We start from the raw sequence: 20381 nt of genomic DNA, 5'->3' as shown, positions 1-20381 counted from the left end.
ATAAGGGTAATTGTGGCAATATATATTACCTGTTTTTGTGTGTTTTTTTTTAACAAATCATTGCATTGAACTGGAAAATAAAAGCTATCGTTTGTTTTTTTGTTCCTTTTTTCTTTACAGGGACTTAACTTTCAATCACTTATCAAGGTTGGATGATTCAAGCTTCCTGGGCCTAAGCTTGCTAAATACACTGCACATTGGGAATAACAAAGTCAGCTACATTGCTGATTGTGCCTTCCGGGGGCTTTCCAGTTTAAAGACTTTGTAAGTTACACATTTTGCTCTTCCTCCATGAACCTAATTGGTTCCTAAATGCGCCCACTTTTCTCCAAGCAGATTTCCTTTGTTATGAAGGAAATGTGTACAGCCTCAGAAGTAGTGTCTTAATCTTTCCCAGATCAGTTTGATTAAGATCGGTCCATTTCATCCATGTGTGCTTCTTAAAGGGATTAAAAAGGACAGTGGTCAGATTGGTTTGGTGATTGCAGTCAGCCTTCTCAGGATCTCCAGGAAGCTGGTCACTGCTCAAGAGGAAAACAATTTTAGATCCACTAATTTTTCTTCGTAAAAATGCAGATTAAAAATTACCCAGAGCAAAAAAGATATACAAAGGGCAGCAAAGGAAGACGCCTGTTTATTGGACCAGTTATATCCAGACTTGATCTCTGTCCCAAGAGAAAGAAGAGAAAGCTGGATTAAATGGCCTTTGAAAAATCGTTCAAATGTTAATTTTAACGTTGTGCAACGGGCTTTTGATTTTTGCACTGTCAGAAAGTTTTGCTGTGTTCACTGTTCGAAGCATTACATGACTGAAAGACATGCTGTGTGCTTTGGCGAGCTGCTGCTTGTGTGGTTGGAGCAGTGGTTTTAAAGTTTAATGTATTTTTCAGACTATTCAAGTCTTTCAGAATTTAGTCATCTTGATAGAGGAGTTAATAGGGCCGGAATCAACTCTCCTGATCTCGGACAAAAGTATAAAATGCTGCTGAGGGAGGAGGGCAGGAGGTAAGATCTGTGTTAGGGAGAGAAACAGTTTTCTGTTGTTTTGAAAGGGGCAGAGAGAGATGATATGGGGAGTTATGAGGAATTCTTCCAAATTACATGCCACCTGGGTGGTGATCTTAGCTTTCTAAGCATATCTCTAACAAGAATGCCTGTATCTTTTGTTAAGTACCTGGTACCACTTTCGGTAACTCTCCTTTTTTGAACCAGGGATCTGAAGAATAATGAAATTTCTTGGACCATTGAGGACATGAATGGTGCCTTCTCTGGGCTTGACAAACTGAGACGGTTGTGAGTATGATGTGCTTCATAATTGGCGTTGCTTTTTGACCTAAACATTTTGGGTTTTGGGGGGGTTTTTTTGGCTACACCACGCAGCTTTCGGGATCTTAGTTCCCCAACCAGGGATTGAACCCCAGGGCCATGCCGAGTCCTGACCACTGGACTGCCAGGGAACTCCCTAAACACTTTGTCTTAATTGAGCTCAGTTCCACACACAAGTTGACATCTTTAAAGAGTTTTAAAATAGGTGCTTAATCTGGTTGCTATTGATTAGATTTTCTTCCTTGGGTATAGTGGTTTTACTCAACACTTGGGTTAGTGCAGCTGACTTTAGTATCCAGATAAGAATTTTAAGTTGTTTTGAGTGCTTAGACCCTTGGGATTACTACTGTGTAAAAGGTTAGTGCACTAAGTTCAGCATTTGGAAACGTGCAGTGTTGCACTTGCCTCACAGGAATGTTTAAGTGAAGTGATCCAGTGACCAATGATAACACTGCAGTGGGTTCCAAGCAATACAGGATAAAAACATGTTTCTATTTAGCCACAAAATGGCCTTGAAGATGGCTAAATTCTGTGTTTTAAGCAAGCGATCTTCAAATTGACTTCCATTTAGTCCTAAACTTCTGTGGGTGATGAAGGTATCCATGGGGTGGGGGGGTAAGGAGAAAGTCTCCAGTATTACCTGCTTTATTTATTAGTGTTCTGAGACATTTTACTTGGAATAAAGTTTCTACCTCTTTGAAAGATCACTGCTTTGATTTAACCATCAGAGTAACTTCTCAAATACCTATTTTTGCTGGGTTCCCTGTCGAATGCTTTGCAGCCATGATGAACCATATTACTGAACTAGATGGCACGGATGCATTTTTTTAAGGATATCTTGTTTAATTGAAGAAAATAGAATATTCACAAATGATTTAAAAAGCAGTTCTTTTCAGGAGAGTTGCACTCCAAAATGGCTTTTATTAACTGTTCCATTATAATTTTTTTTTTTTTTTAAGAATACTCCAGGGAAACCGGATTCGATCCATTACCAAAAAAGCCTTCACTGGTTTGGATGCATTAGAACATCTGTGAGTAGCAGGAATTTAGTTACCCTAAAGGCAGTCTGAAATGGTTATCTACTTCTATGTCATGAAAGATAACACAAACTAGTACATAATTTTGTTGGTATCCTCTCAGTACAATAAAATACACACATCTATCCGTCCTTTGTCTACCTACCTTCCTACTTATCTGTCTGTATATCTATATGAGAGTATAAGTGTACAGGTGCATATTTCTTTTGCCTTTAAGGGCATTGCTCTGTATCACTTTAGGGTTTTCTTTTAGTTATTTCTCTCAAGCAGTGGTATATTTAATTTTTTTAAAAACTACCATTTATCACGCACCCACTGCACATCAGGCATTATGCTAGGTATTTATTTATATTTTCTCATTTAATACTCATGAGAAAACTATTTAATAGCTATTATCTTAATTTTTTTTTTAATTAATTAATTTATTTATTTATTTTTGGCTGTGTTGGGTCTTCGTTTCTGCGCGAGGGCTTTCTCCAGTTGCAGCAAGCGGGGGCCACTCTTCATCGCGGTGCGTGGGCCTCTCACTGTCGCGGCCTCTCTTGTTGCGGAGCACAGGCTTCAGACGCGCAGGCTCAGCAGCTGTCGCTCACGGGCTTAGTTGCTCCGTGGCATGTGGGATCCTCCCAGACCAGGGCCCGAACCCGTGTCCCCCGCATTGGCAGGCAGACCCTCAACCACTGCGCCACCAGGGAAGCCCCTATTATCTTAATTTTTAAGTTAAGATGTGGTGGCTCTGAGGGTTCGTTGATTCCATCGGACAGTTAAGAAGGCAACGCACATCTTAACGCTCAAAAAAGAAGATCCCAGTCCTGGAGAGTGACAGGAGAGTTTTAACACTACTTTGAAAATTTTGTTTATTGTTACTGTTGTTTAATTATGAAGCATACAACCTGTTTTTCCTCCTTTATTCTTTTTCTCGCTCTCTTTTGCAACTAACCTGTAAGTTAGCAGCTGGCAGAAGCAGGGCTCAAACCAGGGCAGCCCCTGCTATCACAGCAGCTCTTGCCTTCACATCTTCTGCCCCCAGTAACTCCTGGCACACATTTCTGAAATGACACTTAGGCACTCGAATATTTTCAGGCACTAGGAGCACAAGCTAACCAGCCTTGATAGGAGTCAAAGCCTGCAGGAGCACAGAGCCAGCTTCTGATAACCGTGGGTGCACGTATATGTGTTCAGTGGGAGTCTGAAGCAGCATAAAGTGTGTCCACCCTGACTATTAAGGAATGCTTATAGCCAAAAGTTGTATGATTTGTTAACCTGGACAGAAGAAGTTATCATATAAAGTACACATTTGCTTGGTACCGTCATTGGTGCTGTGTGTTTAGCTGTTAATCTGTGCACCACCATCTTGCCGTCTTCGCAGTGACCCGTTGGTTGCAGGGAGCTCTGGATCGCCAGCCACGCCGACAGGGTAGCAGGGCAGGTTGTAGGGGATAACTGCAAAGCGTCATCTGGAAAGGCGGGCCAGTGTTGCTGGGCTCACTGAAACAAATTATTTTCAAAGGGAAACTAGCCAAAAGGGTTTGTCCTCTGACCCATTCCATTTCTGGGAAAGTGGAATTCGTGGATCCGTGGAGCATTAGCCTCTGCTTCAGTTTCCTAAACCTTCGTGACTCTCTCAGCCTCTTTCTGTGCCCACGTTCGGGACCTCGATTCTGTCTTCTGTTGCCACTTGTCTCATTCAAAATCCCTTTTCTCCACTCTGACCCTTTTAAAGGAAAACGGAGTAGTAATCACTGTGGAGAGGACTTTAATCCAGAGCGCTCATAAGCACCAGTTAAAAATAAAGCCAGCCCCGAATATTCTCTCATTTTATAAATGTCCTGCCTGAAGTGTTTGTTGGTTTGTTTGTTTTAGTGAAAACCTCTTGTCTGAACACCTATCTGTCTCCCCATGAGTGAGTTGTGTGTGGCAAAATGGGCTAGTGACTGAGAGCGTAGGTTTGGAAATTGAAAATAATTGAGTTCAAATCTTATCTGTCCCTTTCATGCCAAGCCAAGGTAGTTATACCATCTGTTTTTGGGTTGATGTGAGGATTAAATGTAATAATGTGTAAACGTAAATCACTTAACATGGTTGCGTATCATAGAAGGTATTCTATACATGATGGTTTTTTAAAAGCATAATTATGAGGAATTTTATTTCTGCATTTAAAAGTTACTAATGGTTACTAATTTGAATAATAAGAAGTGTAATAAAATAACATGGCAGAACAGCTTATGCCCTTAAGAGTCAAAAAACCTGTATGTGGTGATATGAAATCTCTCTCACCGTAACAGAACCTGCCTCTGATGCAGATATCCTTGTTCTTGAATCCAAGCTTCCTAACGAGTTCTTCTAGTCACCCCCATTTGTGCATCTCGGCACAGAGAGTGTTTTTGTGGCGAATGGGGTGGCAGCGTGGGCCCACCCTTTGCCTGAAGGCACATAGTGACTATAATTCCCTCTAATGTATTTGATTTGGTTTCTTTTTCAGAGACCTGAGTGACAACGCAATCATGTCATTACAAGGCAATGCATTCTCACAGATGAAGAAACTTCAGCAACTGTAAGCTTTTCTTTTCCTTCCAAGAGTTTCACATAAAGCATCGAGGGGGAAACTGACGTGGGGTGGATCATCCTGGATTATGTATCTATAGAAAGTGCCTGGCACATTCATCACATCCCTTCACTTTGGTTACCAGAAAGCAAGAGGAGTTCGTTTTTTGTTCCTTTTGTTGAAAAGAGGAGTTTCTTTTTCTTTCTGTTACAAATTGGTGGTTGAAATTTGTGGGACCCAATACAGTACAGTGCCTCATCGTAGTAACCAATTTTCAGTAGTAAGGTATTTTCGGTATATCAGCACTTCTGTCTCTGCTGGTCAGTAAGAACAGCACCAACAAAAATAAAACAGTGCTAGTTCCATGTCTTGCATTTGATGATGGACTATAGAATATGTAGTCCATGGGATGTGTGTATTTGGTTTCCCCATTCATTGCTTTGTTAATATTTACTTGAGTTTAGTTTATACGTGTAGAAATCTGCATTTCGTACAAAACAAATTGCATGTAATTACTCTCCTCAGGCACTTAAATACATCAAGCCTTCTGTGCGATTGCCAGCTAAAATGGCTCCCACAGTGGGTGGCGGAAAACAATTTTCAGAGCTTTGTAAATGCCAATTGTGCCCATCCGCAGCTGCTGAAGGGAAGAAGTATTTTTGCTGTTAGCCCAGATGGCTTTGTGTGTGGTGAGTGGAACTATGGCCTTTGACTTTTCTATTCATTCTTCTTTTTTTTTTTTTCTTCTCCCATTTGTCCAAATAATGGACTTCAATAAATTTATGTTCCCTTAATAAAGCTCTTATTTCTGCTGAGGTAGATGAGAATGGATCTGTAGCTTGCTGATGATCACAGTTTTACTGATGGAAAGAAAAACTTTTTCTATAATTTTTTCTATAACTTATAAAATTGGCATCAGAGTGGTTTGGTAGAAAGAGAATGACGTTGGATCTTGGGAGAACTGAAGGATAGTCACAGCCCTTCTACTTAACTGTGATTCCCTAAATCTCAGTCTTCGCATCTATGAAATGGGAATGCTGCTGTCTGCTCTCCCCAGTTCCGGGGGTTGTTGAGAGGCTCTTGTGAGCTCGACTTAAATCCTGTGCAGATGCTGTTTATGGTGAATAGAAAGAGAAAATTATTAGCTAGTGATTTATAGTCTGCTAAAAATTTTACTATTAGTGGGTAAAACATTACAAGTAACAGAAAGTTTGAGTTTATTGTAAATAAATTTAAGGTCCATTGTTTTAGCATCTAAGCATCTCAGCGTTAGAAATTTGCTTACCCAACTTCAGATAGCTAGTTAGCAGATCTGGATCAAAAACCCAAGTTTTCATCTCTCTGGTGCCGTCTTCCGTCTGCTGCGCTACACTGCTGTTTACTATTTGCTACCATGGAGACCTTTGTAAAACTAAATGTGCGTACAGAACATGAAATCAAACTTTGTTTGAATTTTAGTATGTGTGTTAAGATATTGCAGAACCTACTTCTACATTGGCCTTTAAAATTTTATTTAAAACTGCTTTGCCTATGATTGTTTAGCTAAGTACAAGAAAACCATATTTTTTTTAGGTTGCAGCATTAAGTGGTGCCAACGGTTTCTGGAAATAAAACATCTGATGTAGCTTTTGGATCTAAATAAGCATTTGGCATTCATCTGTAAGGGCCTGAGCTATTCCTTTTCCATGGTCTTGATTTCTCAGTTCTGTAGTCTTCAAGATATGAACTCTCTATTACTTTGACACACACACACACACAGACACACACAGACACACACACACAGTCTCTCATATCTATATAGTACCCATAGATTTTTTACCCGATGAGAATTTTAGAATAATCACACAGAAGAAGAAACTATCTTGATTACAGCATGCAGGCGTGGCATTGGAAATTACCTGCATTGCAGTTGTCAGAGGGTCCCCCATACCCCATTCATAAACACACACACACACACACACACACACACACACGTTATTTTTTTCAGAGCACCCAAATAATACATTTTGGTTGCTTTAAGATGCTTCCTTCTGGGTTTAGACCATCTCTGAGAAACTGAAGTTCAAAAAGGTAACTTTTCCAAAAAGTAACAGAGAACTAAAAATAACTGTTTGGAATGAAAGAGTTGCTTAGCTGTAATTATAATGTAGCTCTGACAGTGTGGCACAGCGACCTGATGGACTGTCCACTCTAAACTCCAGGCTGCAGCCGGGGGCTCACAGGGAGCTTGAGAAATGCTTTTCCTTTCACTACAGGATTGTTTTTTCCTGCTCTACCTAAAAATGACTGGTCTTTTTAATGAGTTCTGTTTTTGGTAAGTGGGGTGTTAATTTTCTGTCTTTAGTGGTATTGGTTATCATTATTCATGTTTGATTTCTTAATTTTTCTGCTTATTTATGAAGAACATGGGGAAAAAATGCAGTTCCTAATAGTAGCATTTAAAGATGATCCATGAGCCTGTAAGTGTCTTAACCGATTTCTTCTTGTATTTATGTTAAAAAAAAAAAAAAAAAAAAGCACAAGAGGTCTGCAATAAACTGTATTCCAAAATACCAGTCTCCTCCCAGTTAATGATGGATAAATAGGGCTCAGTCTCTAGTTGAAATGAATGAATTACTTTATAAACTCTCTCCCAGTCTGTTATTTTCAACACTGGGACTGCTGGTCCAGCTGTGAAACATACACAGAGGGTAAAAACCTAAGCCACTGTTTGTTTTGAGTTTCTTGGTGTTCAGATCTGAGTAGCATTTGGACTCAAGCGTAAAACTGTTTTGTTTCCTCCTCTCCATTTTGAACAGATGATTTTCCTAAACCCCAGATCACAGTTCAGCCAGAAACACAGTCGGCAATAAAAGGTTCCAATTTGAGTTTTGTCTGCTCAGCTGCCAGCAGCAGTGATTCCCCAATGACTTTTGCTTGGAAAAAAGACAATGAGCTACTGCATGATGCTGAAATGGAAAATTATGCACACCTCCGGGCCCAAGGTGGGGAGGTGATGGAGTACACCACCATTCTTCGGCTCCGCAGTGTGGAATTTACCAGTGAAGGGAAATATCAGTGTGTCATCTCCAATCACTTTGGTTCATCCTACTCTGTCAAAGCCAAGCTCACAGTAAATAGTATGTGATCTGACTTTTCCTTTTGCGTTTAAAGATATGTTTTAGAAACAGAAAGTACCTGGTTTCCTCTCTTTTTCCTACTGCTAACCCTATCCTCTGCTCTTATAGTTCTCCACCTAACCCTTCTCACTCCACAAGATTAATAGTCTTGGTTAAGCAAGCAGTTTTTGTGTTGAAGACCCCATACTTAGCATGGTGGGTAACCAAGATGAACCAGACACGTTTTGCTCTGTGAGAGTTCACGATGTACTGGTCTGATGTGGGAGGCCATGAAGTATAGAGTTAAAGGATATCACCTTTTTTTTTTAAATGAAGTATAGTTGATTTACAATACTGTGTTAGTTTCAGGTGTACAGCAAAGTGATTCAGTTATATGTATTTTTTTCAGATAATTTTCCATTATAGGTTATTACAAGATATTGAATATAGTTCCCTGTGTTATACAGTAAATTCTTGTTGCTTCTATTTTATGTAAAATAGTTTGTATCTGTTAATCCCATCCTCCTAGTTTATCTCTCCCCCTCTCCCTTTCCCCTTTGGTAACCGTAAGTTTGTTTTCTGTGTCTGTGAGTCTGTTTGTTTTTTATATATATATTAGTTTATTTTTTAGATTCCAGGTATAAGTGATAATATTTGTCTTTCTCTGTCTGACTTCACTTAGTATGATATTCTCTAGGTCCACCCATGTTGCTGCAAATGGTAATATTTCATTCTTTTCTATAGCAGAGTAAATATTCCATTGTATATATATGTACCACATCTTCTGTATCCATTCCTCTGTTGATGGACATTTAGGTTGCTTCCATGTCTTAGCTATTGTGAATAGTGCTGCTATGAACACTGGGGTGCATGTATCTTTTAGAATTAGAGTTTTCTTCTTTTCCAGCTATATGCCCAGGCGTGGAATTGCTGGGTCATATGGTAGCTCTATTTTTAGTTTTTTAGGAAACCTCCATACTGTTTTCCATAGTGGCTGCACCAATTTACATTCCCCCCAACGGAAAGCACACCACCCTTAGCTCAGAGATCTGGGTTTGAACCCTGCCACTCCTGCTTACAGCTGTGGGACTCTCAGCAAGTTATCTAACCTCTGTGTGCCTCCTTTTCCACATCTTTCAGTTAGGAGTAATAGTACCTACCTTATAGAGGTATGATAATTGTTAAATAAAATCATTTGTGTAAAGAACTTAGCAGAGTGCCTGGAATAGCGTAAGTACTCAGTAAATGCAATAAGTGTTAGCTGCTGTTCATAAAAGTATCTCATCCTGTGCTTTGTGTGGCAGGTAGACAGTTTTACAGTTTATCATTTAATTGTTTATATCTTTCATGGTAGTAAATATGATTCATTCATTCAATGAATGGTTGCTGAGGCCTGACACATAGGGCAAAAAATTGTGGGACAAAACACGTGTCTAAAGTCATAGAATGTTAGAACCAGGAGAGACTTAAAAAAAAAAAATGGAGTGGTCAGGGTAACAAAGAGATAAACTGATTTGCCTAAGGTCTCACAGATAATTATTGAGGAAACTAAAAAGCGACTGGAAAATAGCAGAAAGACCATCAGTCTGAAGCTCAGGTGACCTGTTTCATCCTGACTCCCATCATTTCTGTACCTGTGTAACCTTGAGGGAGTACCTTAATCACTCCATCTCATCTTGCAGTTGGAAATAACCCCTGCCTTACTATGTCAGGGACATTCATAAGTATCAAAAAAAAAAAAAAGGGAATGAAAATGAACCTCTCAAACTCCAGAATGCTAATTGCCCATGTTGTGTCTCTGATTTCAGTGCTTCCTTCGTTCACCAAGACCCCCATGGACCTCACCATCCGTGCCGGGGCCATGGCACGCTTGGAGTGCGCTGCCCTGGGACACCCGGCCCCACAGATAGCCTGGCAGAAGGACGGGGGCACAGACTTCCCGGCCGCGAGGGAGAGACGCATGCATGTGATGCCCGAGGATGACGTGTTCTTTATCGTGGACGTGAAGATAGAGGACATCGGGGTGTACAGCTGCACAGCTCAAAACAGTGCGGGAAGCATTTCTGCTAATGCAACTCTGACTGTCCTCGGTAAGTGGATATTTTCAGATTTTGTGATATACGTTAGTCTTAAATATACCGGCTCACCCAAAGGCCCTAAGAAGCTGTGAGAAGTTGTGTCCGAAGTTGAGAGGGTGAGAGATGATCCACAGGACACTGCCCTTTCCTGGAGGGGACAATGGCTTCTCAGAAGCTTTGAAGTCACGAGTGTATTACATCTTCAGGCCTGTGGCCAGTGAAATGAGTCTGCTCCCTCCCTTGTGAGGAGGGGGAAAAGTAAATGCTTTGATGCTTTCCCTTTTGCAGGAGTCACCTTTCTCTGCTCTTTCCATCATGCAATCTCTACTAAAAGTCTTAACAATATAAAGAATATAAGAAAATAAGTGTATAAACAAATGGAAAGGGCCCTAACTTTTTTCTCAGCCTCCCATAACCACTGTGGAAATCCGAGTTCATCTTTTATCATTTACCTAAACAGATGCTTTTTAAAAATGTGAGCATGTTAGTCATTTGTGTATCTTTGAAAGAGTAAATCAGAGTAACCTATGAACACCAAATAATAAAAGTAAATTCTTTTCAGAATTTTAATATAGGCTGGGACATCTAGCACTAGAAAGTTTCCCTTTGAAAATGTAAACATTCTGATTTTTTTCATCCATCCACACACAGTTGTGCTTGAAATTATTTTTATACATTTTCTAATTCTAAAGAATGTCTAAAATGTTTTGCTTTGCCCCACTCCCACCATTCCCCAGCCTTGCCAAGAGTCAGACAGACTGAGAGAAAGGAATAGTAAATATTATCCTTAACTGATGTTATAAGTAAATGACAGCCAAATGATGAAATGAAATCCCAGATGTTGTATACATGTTTAGGGTCTTAAAGAAGCATGGGCGTGAGGTTGTGGGAGAATACAGTTTTCAGCTCCCACTTGAATAAATTTAAGCGCGAGGTCTTATGCTGTGCGAACCCTAATTTCATGTCGGAGATTAAAAACATAACTTGTCATTTCAGAGACGCCATCATTTTTGCGGCCCCTGTTAGATCGAACTGTAACCAAGGGGGAAACGGCCGTCCTGCAGTGCATCGCGGGCGGGAGCCCTCCTCCCAGATTGAACTGGACCAAGGATGACAGCCCTTTGGTGGTCACTGAAAGGCACTTTTTTGCAGCAGGCAACCAGCTGCTAATCATTGTGGACTCTGATGTCAGGGACGCCGGGAAGTACACATGTGAAATGTCGAACACCCTGGGCACCGAGAGAGGCCACGTGCGCCTCAGCGTGATCCCCACCCCCACCTGCGACTCCCCTCAGCTGACCGCCTCCTCACTGGACGATGATGGGTGGGCCACCATGGGCATCGTGATCATCGCGGTGGTTTGCTGTGTGGTGGGCACGTCGCTCGTGTGGGTGGTCGTCATATACCACACACGGCGGAGGAACGAAGATTGCAGCATCACCAACACAGGTGTGTCGACAGAAGCCTGGCACAGGGTGCAGGAGTCGTGTGTGTGCTTATGGTCCCGCCGTGATTTCCTTCTGAGTGCGCGTCTCACAGTCTCAGGCCGTGTCACGAGGGTGACTCATTTGTTTCAAGCTGCAGAACTACGGTTAGCTAAAAATAACACCCTGGCCCAAAATGAAGCTGATGGTTAAAGATGAGTGCTTTCTGTCAAGACCTCATCAGAATATCCTGTTGGCTATGAGAGACCGTCCAAATCACAGCGTAAACCAGTCTGACCCTGTCACAAGCTGGTGATGGGGGACCAGGAACAGCCCTTCAGTCATGAGGCTTACACTCCGCCGTCATTTTTCGTTTTGTCATGTGTGAGCATGTGTGCATGTATGTGTACAGGCATCTAGGGAAGATTCTAGTTATTGGTGGGAGAGGGACTTTGACTTATATGTGCAAAACTCCTACATCAGTGAATAATATTAAGTTGGGAATATGGCAGAAATCAAGCTTAATTCAAAACCTTAGATATGCTCTCATGAAAATTACCTTTACCTTTGTCAGCATTTGTTGTTTTTGAAATTTGGGAGGAATATCCGACAGGCCATAAAGTAGAAAGTCAGCTCAGGCGCCCCAGAGCAGCAGAGCCCTGGTTTGCCTTACATCAAGATGGTTTTGCAATAGTCGATTGATTTGATTTGCACCGAAAACCAAACAGAACGTACCATTCATAAGGGAAGCCCGTGTGGCATTTACGATCATTCTTGGTCAATGGAATGCTGTTGTTTGATTCCAGATGAGACCAACTTGCCGGCTGACACCCCGAGTTATTTGTCATCTCAGGGAACATTAGCTGACAGACAGGATGGGTACATCTCCTCAGAAAGTGGAAGCCACCACCAGTTCGTCACTTCTTCAGGAGGCGGATTTTTCTTACCACAACACGGCAGTAATGGTACGTGTTTAAAATGAACGTGGGCTGTAGTTGTTTTGAAATAACCCAATGGAATGTTCAAATATAATATTAATTTTCACAAGAAATTGATATCCCCATATATGGAGGGCCCTGGCCCAAAATCACTAGCAAAGCTGAAATTAGATAGTTATGGCCTTCTCTTAAATACTAGAAAAATCTTTGTTTCTAGCAATAACAGAAGACAAGTAGGTTAAATAAAATTTAATTCCTCCAGGCGATGTAATACTTCCTTTACGTTGTAAATGTTCTTTGGCCCTGAATGTTCTTCTTACTTAAATGACATTAACTGGTTTCATGTGTGGTCTTAAAAAGTCAAAGGATTTAAAATCATTCTGTTAGAGACATCTAATACTGACTCTCACTTTAAGAACTGTATTGTTTGAAGAATAATAAGGAGGCAGCGTAATACAAGGGCATCAGCTTGGTTCAAGACCCACTTCTGACACTCCGTGTGTGACCTTGGGCAGCTATAATCCTTCCCTATTAAGTTGTTGTGAACTTTAAATACAATGATAACGGAAAATGACACGTATTAAGGGCTCAGTAACTAGCAGCCAGTGACATTATTCTCAAACATCTTACCATCTTTTCCCACAAACATTGATTGAATATCTGCTCTGTGATGGACTCCGTAGTTGGGAGGGAAGAATATTTGTTTTCAGTTTCACAGTTTAGTCAGTGGTGAGACAAAAAATTCCACAAATAATTACAAAGTGCTTGGCAAGGCAGTGATAGAGGGCATAGAGATAGAAGATTTGAGCAAAAAAGCTGTAGTCCCTGTTAGACTCATTTGGCTGCAAAGAGCAGAGGCCCAAGCTCATTCAGCTGGAGCAGGGTTTACTGAAAAGATGCTTAAAAAAGTCTAAAGGGACAGAACTGGAGCATAGTAGTGCCATGTCGCCTGGATGCTGGGACTGGAGATTGGTCCCCCCTCAGAGCAGCCCTAGAGGCCACTAGCATTACTGAGTCACATTCTGCACGCTTGCTTCTTGCTGAGACCACCACCCACCCTCCAGCTGCCCAGTTCTTGCTGCCCAGGCACATGGTCCATCGTGGCATCTCTCACCCTCATGACGTCTCTTGTCCTTCAGCTGCTGTGTCCACTACTAACCAGCATGTCATTTCTGGATCATTTAGCTCAGATACTCATGGATACGTTTTTGTTTGTTTGTTTGTTTTTTTGGCCAGGCTCATCTTTGAGCTGGCCATTAAGAGGTCATTGGTTAAATGCCAATGCCTTATCCTGGTCATCAGTGACTTTCTGGAGGAAGCAGGCAGTGCTGGTGGCATCATGTGGTTCAGACCATGGCTGCTTCAGCTGCAGTGTCCGTACACAGATCAGTGTCTCTTGGAAACTAGGTGGGGCCAGCAACGAGGTTAGCTCCAGTTCAATGGTTAATCAAGTCCTCCTTTAGTAAGATATCACACATTTACTCAGTTACTAATCCATAGGCATCAATAAATTTTGAAAAAACTCTACCATAAATTTCTGCAGTGTTTCCTTTGTATAATAGTCTATCTAAACTTTTCATCTATAAATATGGAAAATGTCAAAAGTGGAGAGAGACTGTTGAATGGTACTTGAACAAAATTGGTTCAGTGACTAAGATGTGGTTTTTAAAGGGACATGCCACATTGACAACAGCAGTGAAGCCGATGTGGAAGCTGCCACAGACCCGTTCCTTTGTCCCTTTTTGGGACCCTCAGGCCCTGTGTATTTGAAGGGGAGTGTGTATGGCTCAGATCCTTTTGAAGCCTATCATACAGGTATGTGGTTTTCTTATCTGAGTTCCGTTTCCTGGAGAGACCTCCAGAAGCATTAACTCTGTCTCCTGATATTGTCCCCAAATTTAAAAGGTTGTGGTCCTGACCCAAGAACAGCTTTAATGGAACACTATGAGCCCAGTTACATAAAGAAGAAGGAGGGCTACCCATGTCCTCATCCTTCAGAAGAATCCTGCGAGCAGAGTGTCAGTGATACAGGGTGGCCTTCCCATGTGAGGAAGTTACTCAGCTCTTCTTACTCTCAACACGAAGGACCTGGAATGAACAACTTATGTCTGAACAAGTCTTCGGCAGATTTTAGTCCAAGTCCAGAGCCAGCATCGGTTACTCTGAGTAAATCTTTCATGGGTAAGTTTATTAAATTATTAGACACCTTGACTCAGGACCCACATTCCAAGTTGCATGCGGGAGAGCCATGAGAGCTTTGAATGCCAGAGTGGTGAAAAATAGTTTTTGGTGTTGTTTTTTGGTTTGTTTTTCTTTTTAATGATGCTGCCGTGACATCGTATTAGTTAGTATCTTTGTTTCTAAAAGCAAAGGCAGATGTGGGGATTTTACTTGATTATGTATTTAATCCAGCGCTAAGCCTTAGGAACTTTCTGGGCAACTCTGTGTGTGGCATCATCTAGAAGACAAGAGTTTTGGAAGTGACTTAGGAGTGCAGTTTGTCAGTCATGTGGAAAAAGTGGTTTTGGGCTACAACAGCCTTTGGGGTGGAGTTGTGTGCACAGCATGGCTGTGGTTCGGGATGTCTGGTGGCTTATAACTGAACTCACAGTCAGAGGGCAGCCGGCGTCCTACCTGGCAGCAGCTGCTCATCAGCCAAGCTGGACCACCTCCTGCGAAGGAGGCTGTCAGAGCCCTAAAGCCCTCGGTAGTGCTGGTGGACACTGGCTGGCGCTGAGGTTCATTTGTGGATTTTTCAGTCTAGTGCATGGGGACGATGGGATGGAAGAACTGAGATCATCTTTTCACTGCATGGAAAAATGAACCACAACTTTTTTTTTTTTTTTTAAATAGAATTTTAAAATATTTTACCCAGCTTTTAAGAAATTTCATGTTTTGTCCTGGTATAATTTTTCATATTCCTTTTTGAAAAAATGAAAATAATATCTTTTACATGACTGAGGCAAGAATTTGAGTCAATGGAATAATAATTTGCTACTAAGGAAGAAAGGGCAAGACATACGGGTTGTTCTGAGAGAAATGTGCTATACTCAGGAACAGTTGACTTGTACATTACTATCCAGATGCGCTTTGTGGAGAATTGGGGACTCTCGATTAATACTGCTAGGACTCGGGAGAACTTCTGTTGGGGGACTTCATTGCTCCATGATGAATGTTACTATAAGTCCTGAGACGTGGTGAAGAAGGGCTGCTTGTATTCAGTGGATGTGTGTATAAGAGGGGCACATGTGCCCTCAGCTCCATTCTGTAAGGTCTTTCTCCATAGCACAGATATACAACCATACACCTGAGTCCCATAATGTGGACTTGTAGAACGTCCGTGGGGTACTCACATTCATGGGGGAAGATGCTCCTTCATTTGAAATGCATTTTGTTGATTGCTCCAAAAGGCCCCATGTGCTCAAGGGGGTTCTTTCTTTCAGGAACATTTGGAAAGCCGCTGAGAAGACCTCACCTGGATGCCTTTTCAAGCTCTGGACAGTCATCAGATTGTCAGCCAAGAACCTTTCACTTGAAAGCTCGTTCTTCCCCGAACTTGGACTGTGAGTCCGAGGAAGATGGGAAAGAAAGGACAGATTTTCAGCAAGAAAATCACACGTGTACCTATAAACAGACCTTAGAAAACCACAGGACTTCAAATTTTCAGTCTTATGACTTGGACACATAGACTGAATGGGACCAAGGAAGAGTTCTAACATACTACCTCAAGTGGACTTTTATTTAAAAGAGAGAGAATCCTATGTTTTTAAGTGGAGCTATGAATTTTAAAAGGATAAAATGTCTTATTTATACCGATGGACCAAAATTACAAAAAGTTATAAAAATTTTATACTGGGAGTAACTTTCATATAAGAATACCTTTTAAAACTATTTTACTATTTTATAACTTTGCTTGATGCAGAAAATATCTTATGTAAATTAATGGTATAAATCCATGACTATTTTATGTATTTTTATAATGCCAGATTCCTTTTTATTGAAAATGAGTACTAAAGCATTTTAAACAATAACTGTCTTGTACGTTTTTTGAATAGAGGCCACTTCATTTTATTTTGCACATTACATTTAATAAATGTGTCATTTTGATCCCAAGCCCCATCTAAACAAGAACAATCTTTATTGTTTTCAACACGTTTTAGGCTTAATGATTTCATATTATCATGTCTCACGTTGGTGAAAATTACATTCAGCACGTTAAACTATGAGCAAATGATCGTTCTTCGTACCTCCCAGGGTGGTTGTAATATAGACTCAAACCAGATCAGTGTATGTGAAAGCACATTGTAAATGAGAGCTACAGAGATCTGAGGTACATTAATTTATTTCTAACTCTACAAACGAAAAGATGTGTTGTCGTAGTCCAGTGTACTGTAGTACAACCACCATTGCTGAAATCACTGCTCACGCCACGTTTCCTTAATTATAATAATGCTTTATGTCGTCTAATGCTTTGTGCTTTTCCAAATAGTTTCACATCCACCATCCCTTTAATTATAACAAGAGTGGTTTATTGTGCCTTTCTATTGTTAAAATGTCTAGAGCAGATGTGGTGTTCATCCTCTGTTCCAGGTTATAATGGGACGCTGGTGGAGTTCTTTGCTGTGCTTCGTTTTCTGCTGAATGAGCGGTTCTTACAGAAAAGGTACTCTTAAGCTATTCTGCAACATTCTTGAAGAATTAAAATATTTTCCTAATTTGGTCACCACAACTCTACTTGTTAAAAACTGAGTATCAAATCTGTTACTTAAATGTATACAATTATTTAAAATACTTGTTTTAAGCAGTATTTAGCTGAAAATATCATTACATGACTGGCCTATATACACATATAAAAAAGAATATAGTCATTTCCAAAATTAAGTGACATAGTTTGAAGTAATTGAATGAACAAACATTAAGTTTAATAATTCAGATGGTGAAACTGTTTTTTTTCCCTTAGTAAATCCTTGAAATTAGCATTGAAGAAGTTAATGTAGTACATTAAACTTTAAAATCTACTAACCTGTTGAAGGTGTGAATTTATGTCATTGTCAGTTCTTTGAACTAAATTAAAAGCATGTATTAGAAAAGCAGATTCTTCTCAGAGGGTATGTTGGGGGTAAAATTTTCCTATTTAGTGAGTTTAGAGCTTTGTTGTTTGTGAGCCAGCAGCCTGGAACCCAGATTGCAGTAAGATTTTTCTCCTTTAATTTAAGACACCAGAGTCCAAGACAGGAAGTTGATCCTTCCTGGGACCACCAGTGACTAAGAGCGGAGAAGCGATTTTGTATGGTTTGGCTTTATCATATTGCCAGATCTTCCAAATCGTGTTAATTTGTCTTCATTATTGCCAGATGTGATCCAGGCATCGATAAGGGGTCTACGCAAGGATTATGAACTTCTTTTAAAGGATTTAATTTTTCCAGACTTAAGCAAAAAGGTTTAAATCATTAACACCTAAAATTCAAAAGTTAGATTCACTCTACGTTAACATGATTTTTCTTTTACTCTTCTTGTGTGCTGAAACTTATGGGTGACATATAATCTTAGCTGTCTGGAGAAACAGCGGGAGCTTAATTTCTCTTTGACATTTGCAGGAAAAGAATATCTATAATTTTGAGACTCCATATTGAATTAACAAAGTGAATCTAGTAGGTTAAGATATCCTAAAATAACATAGACTTAATTAAAAATGTAGATAAATATCAAATCACTTGGCTTATTTATGAGAAGGAATGCTTAAAATTTTCAGTTTGATCTTTCTGTGCTTTCTGGTACAAGACTATTCTTTTTTTTTCTTTTTTTTATTATTTATTTATTATGTTTATTTTTGGCTGTGTTGGGTCTTCGTTTCTGTGTGAGGGCTTTCTCCAGTTGCGGCGAGTGGGAGCCACTCTTCATCGCGGTGCGCGGGCCTCTCACTATCGCGGCCTCTCTTGTTGCGGAGCACAGGCTCCAGACGCTCAGGCTCAGTAGTTGTGGCTCACGGGCCCAGTTGCTCCGTGGCATGTGGGATCTTCCCAGACCAGGGCTCGAACCCGTGTCCCCTGCATTGGCAGGCAGATTCTCAACCACTGCGCCACCAGGGAAGCCCCAAGACTATTCTTTTACAGTGTATCTTAATAGATGTTCACACAACTTTTGTATATTTTCTCTCAGTTGCACTATTGACACTAAATGATGGGATAGTTACTGTGTATAATCTTATCTGTTTTTTTAAGATATTGGGGAATAAATATTCCTTAATTGTGGTAGGCAACATTTCATAAAAATTAAATTTCTGTGTAACATCACCATTTATTTTCAGTTAGAAAATAACCAAGAAAGAAAGAAGACCAAAAAAAGAAAGAAACCAAAAGTTGTTTCTCAGAATAAAGCCAATGGTAGGTACCATTTTAAAAACTTCACAGAAAAAGGAAGGGATGATTTGGTGTTTGTACACACTTGAGGAGTTTTAGTCCTCTTGATTTAATGTGATAGGAAGTACTTTTTATAACCAGTATTACAATAGATGTGCTACCCTGGTATTTTTCAAAGAGAATGAGAACCAAATGTCATTGCAAAATGCCTGCTCTGTCTCTCCTGCTCTTGGAATCTGCAGTGACTGGACTTGTGTAATGGGATAATTTAGAACTCACTATTTTTTAAGACAGCATTCTTTTAACACATTGAATAACACAATGTCCTGCCAAAGAAGCTGTTAAAGTCTTCAGAGAGGTGTACGGTTTCTTCATTAATTGAATAGCTTCAGTATTCCAGAAATATCTCATTACTGGAACTTATCATTTCTGTGGGACATTTCTTAAACTAACGTATAGAGAGTACTGAACAGTCTCAAGAGGTTGCAGATTTGACCTGAAATGGCTCAGAGGTACTTTAGTAGGTATTTTCTTTTAGAAGAGGATTTGCCCACAATATTTATACTGAATTATCCCAATATATTTGGGGCCATTTGGTTTTTGGTTTTTGTTTTGTTTTGAGAAATCTGATACTGGTAGGGTGTCTTTTATTTATTTATTTATTTATTTATTTATTTATTTTTATAAATTTATTTATTTATTTATTTTTGGGTGTGTTGGGTCTTCGTTTCTGCACGAGGGCTTTCTCTAGTTGCAGCGAGCGGGGCCCACTCTTCATCGCGGTGCGCGGACCTTTCACTGTCGCGGCCTCTCTTGTTGCGGAGCACAGGCTCCAGACGCGCCGGCTCAGTAGTTGTGGCTCACGGGCTTAGTTGCTCCGCGGCATGTGGGATCTTCCCAGACCAGGGTTCGAACCCGTGTCCCCTGCATTGGCAGGCAGATTCTCAACCACTGCACCACCAGGGAAGCCCAGGGTGTCTTTTAATAAAGATGTTCGATTTTACCTGAGGCATACAATGAAGATAAAACATACATAAAAGTCTATTATAGATTGAAAGGTATACAGTTTATTGAATACATTCTTACCATTGCAAAAATTTCAAGTTCTTTTCCCATTTGTATTCTATTTAGTATCAAGGGTCTGAATTCTGTATCCTGAATTCCATATCCTCCCATACAATGATTGATACCTATGAACACAGAAATTATATCTACTATTCACCTGTAGCTTTTTATTAAAATTATTTTTTTAATTAAAGAATTTTTAAGAATACATTTTAAAGCATAAGGCAAAGCAATCCACGACTGTTACAATTTCATTCTTGGATTTCTTCTACAATTATTTTTTTCTTCTGTCTTTATTGGGTTTCATGGTTGACTTGGCCTTTAAAGAACAAGTTTAACTTTTTTCTTCCATCATGTTTGAATATAACGCCTAATTCCTTCATTGTTTGGCAATACATTGAGAGTGTTGTCATTGTTTTGGTGGTTATTGTGATATCTCTGCATATGGCTCTTTTCCCCCACTCATTACAGAGTGGGAGAAAAATAATAGTACAGAGTAAAACTACATATA

At 40.2% G+C, this 20381-nt stretch overlaps 1 protein-coding gene across 2 annotated transcripts in view; it reads left to right on the top strand.

Annotated features, from left to right (window-relative positions):
* LRIG3 (leucine rich repeats and immunoglobulin like domains 3) overlaps nt 1-17153 on the top strand; it is a 46979-nt gene extending 29826 nt beyond the window's left edge. The window contains exons 8-19 of one of the 2 annotated variants that reach the window (XM_059936366.1): nt 121-264; nt 1213-1293; nt 2286-2357; nt 4846-4917; nt 5434-5597; nt 7707-8027; nt 9815-10096; nt 11081-11533; nt 12315-12473; nt 14118-14261; nt 14352-14627; nt 15890-16329. In XM_059936366.1, the coding sequence (XP_059792349.1) occupies nt 121-264; nt 1213-1293; nt 2286-2357; nt 4846-4917; nt 5434-5597; nt 7707-8027; nt 9815-10096; nt 11081-11533; nt 12315-12473; nt 14118-14261; nt 14352-14627; nt 15890-16134 (2413 nt within the window). In that variant the 3' untranslated portion in view covers nt 16135-16329. Of the gene's footprint in view, nt 1-120; nt 265-1212; nt 1294-2285; nt 2358-4845; nt 4918-5433; nt 5598-7706; nt 8028-9814; nt 10097-11080; nt 11534-12314; nt 12474-14117; nt 14262-14351; nt 14628-15889; nt 16330-17036 lie in introns of those variants that run through there. The other variant, XM_059936367.1, reaches the window with a different exon arrangement.
* The last annotated feature ends 3228 nt before the right edge of the window (nt 17154-20381 follow it).

This window comes from Balaenoptera ricei, chromosome 10 (genome assembly GCF_028023285.1).
Source record: "Balaenoptera ricei isolate mBalRic1 chromosome 10, mBalRic1.hap2, whole genome shotgun sequence".
NCBI lineage: Eukaryota > Metazoa > Chordata > Mammalia > Artiodactyla > Balaenopteridae > Balaenoptera > Balaenoptera ricei.
Note: the sequence above shows the minus strand (reverse complement) of the source record. Positions and strands in the feature narration are given on the sequence as shown.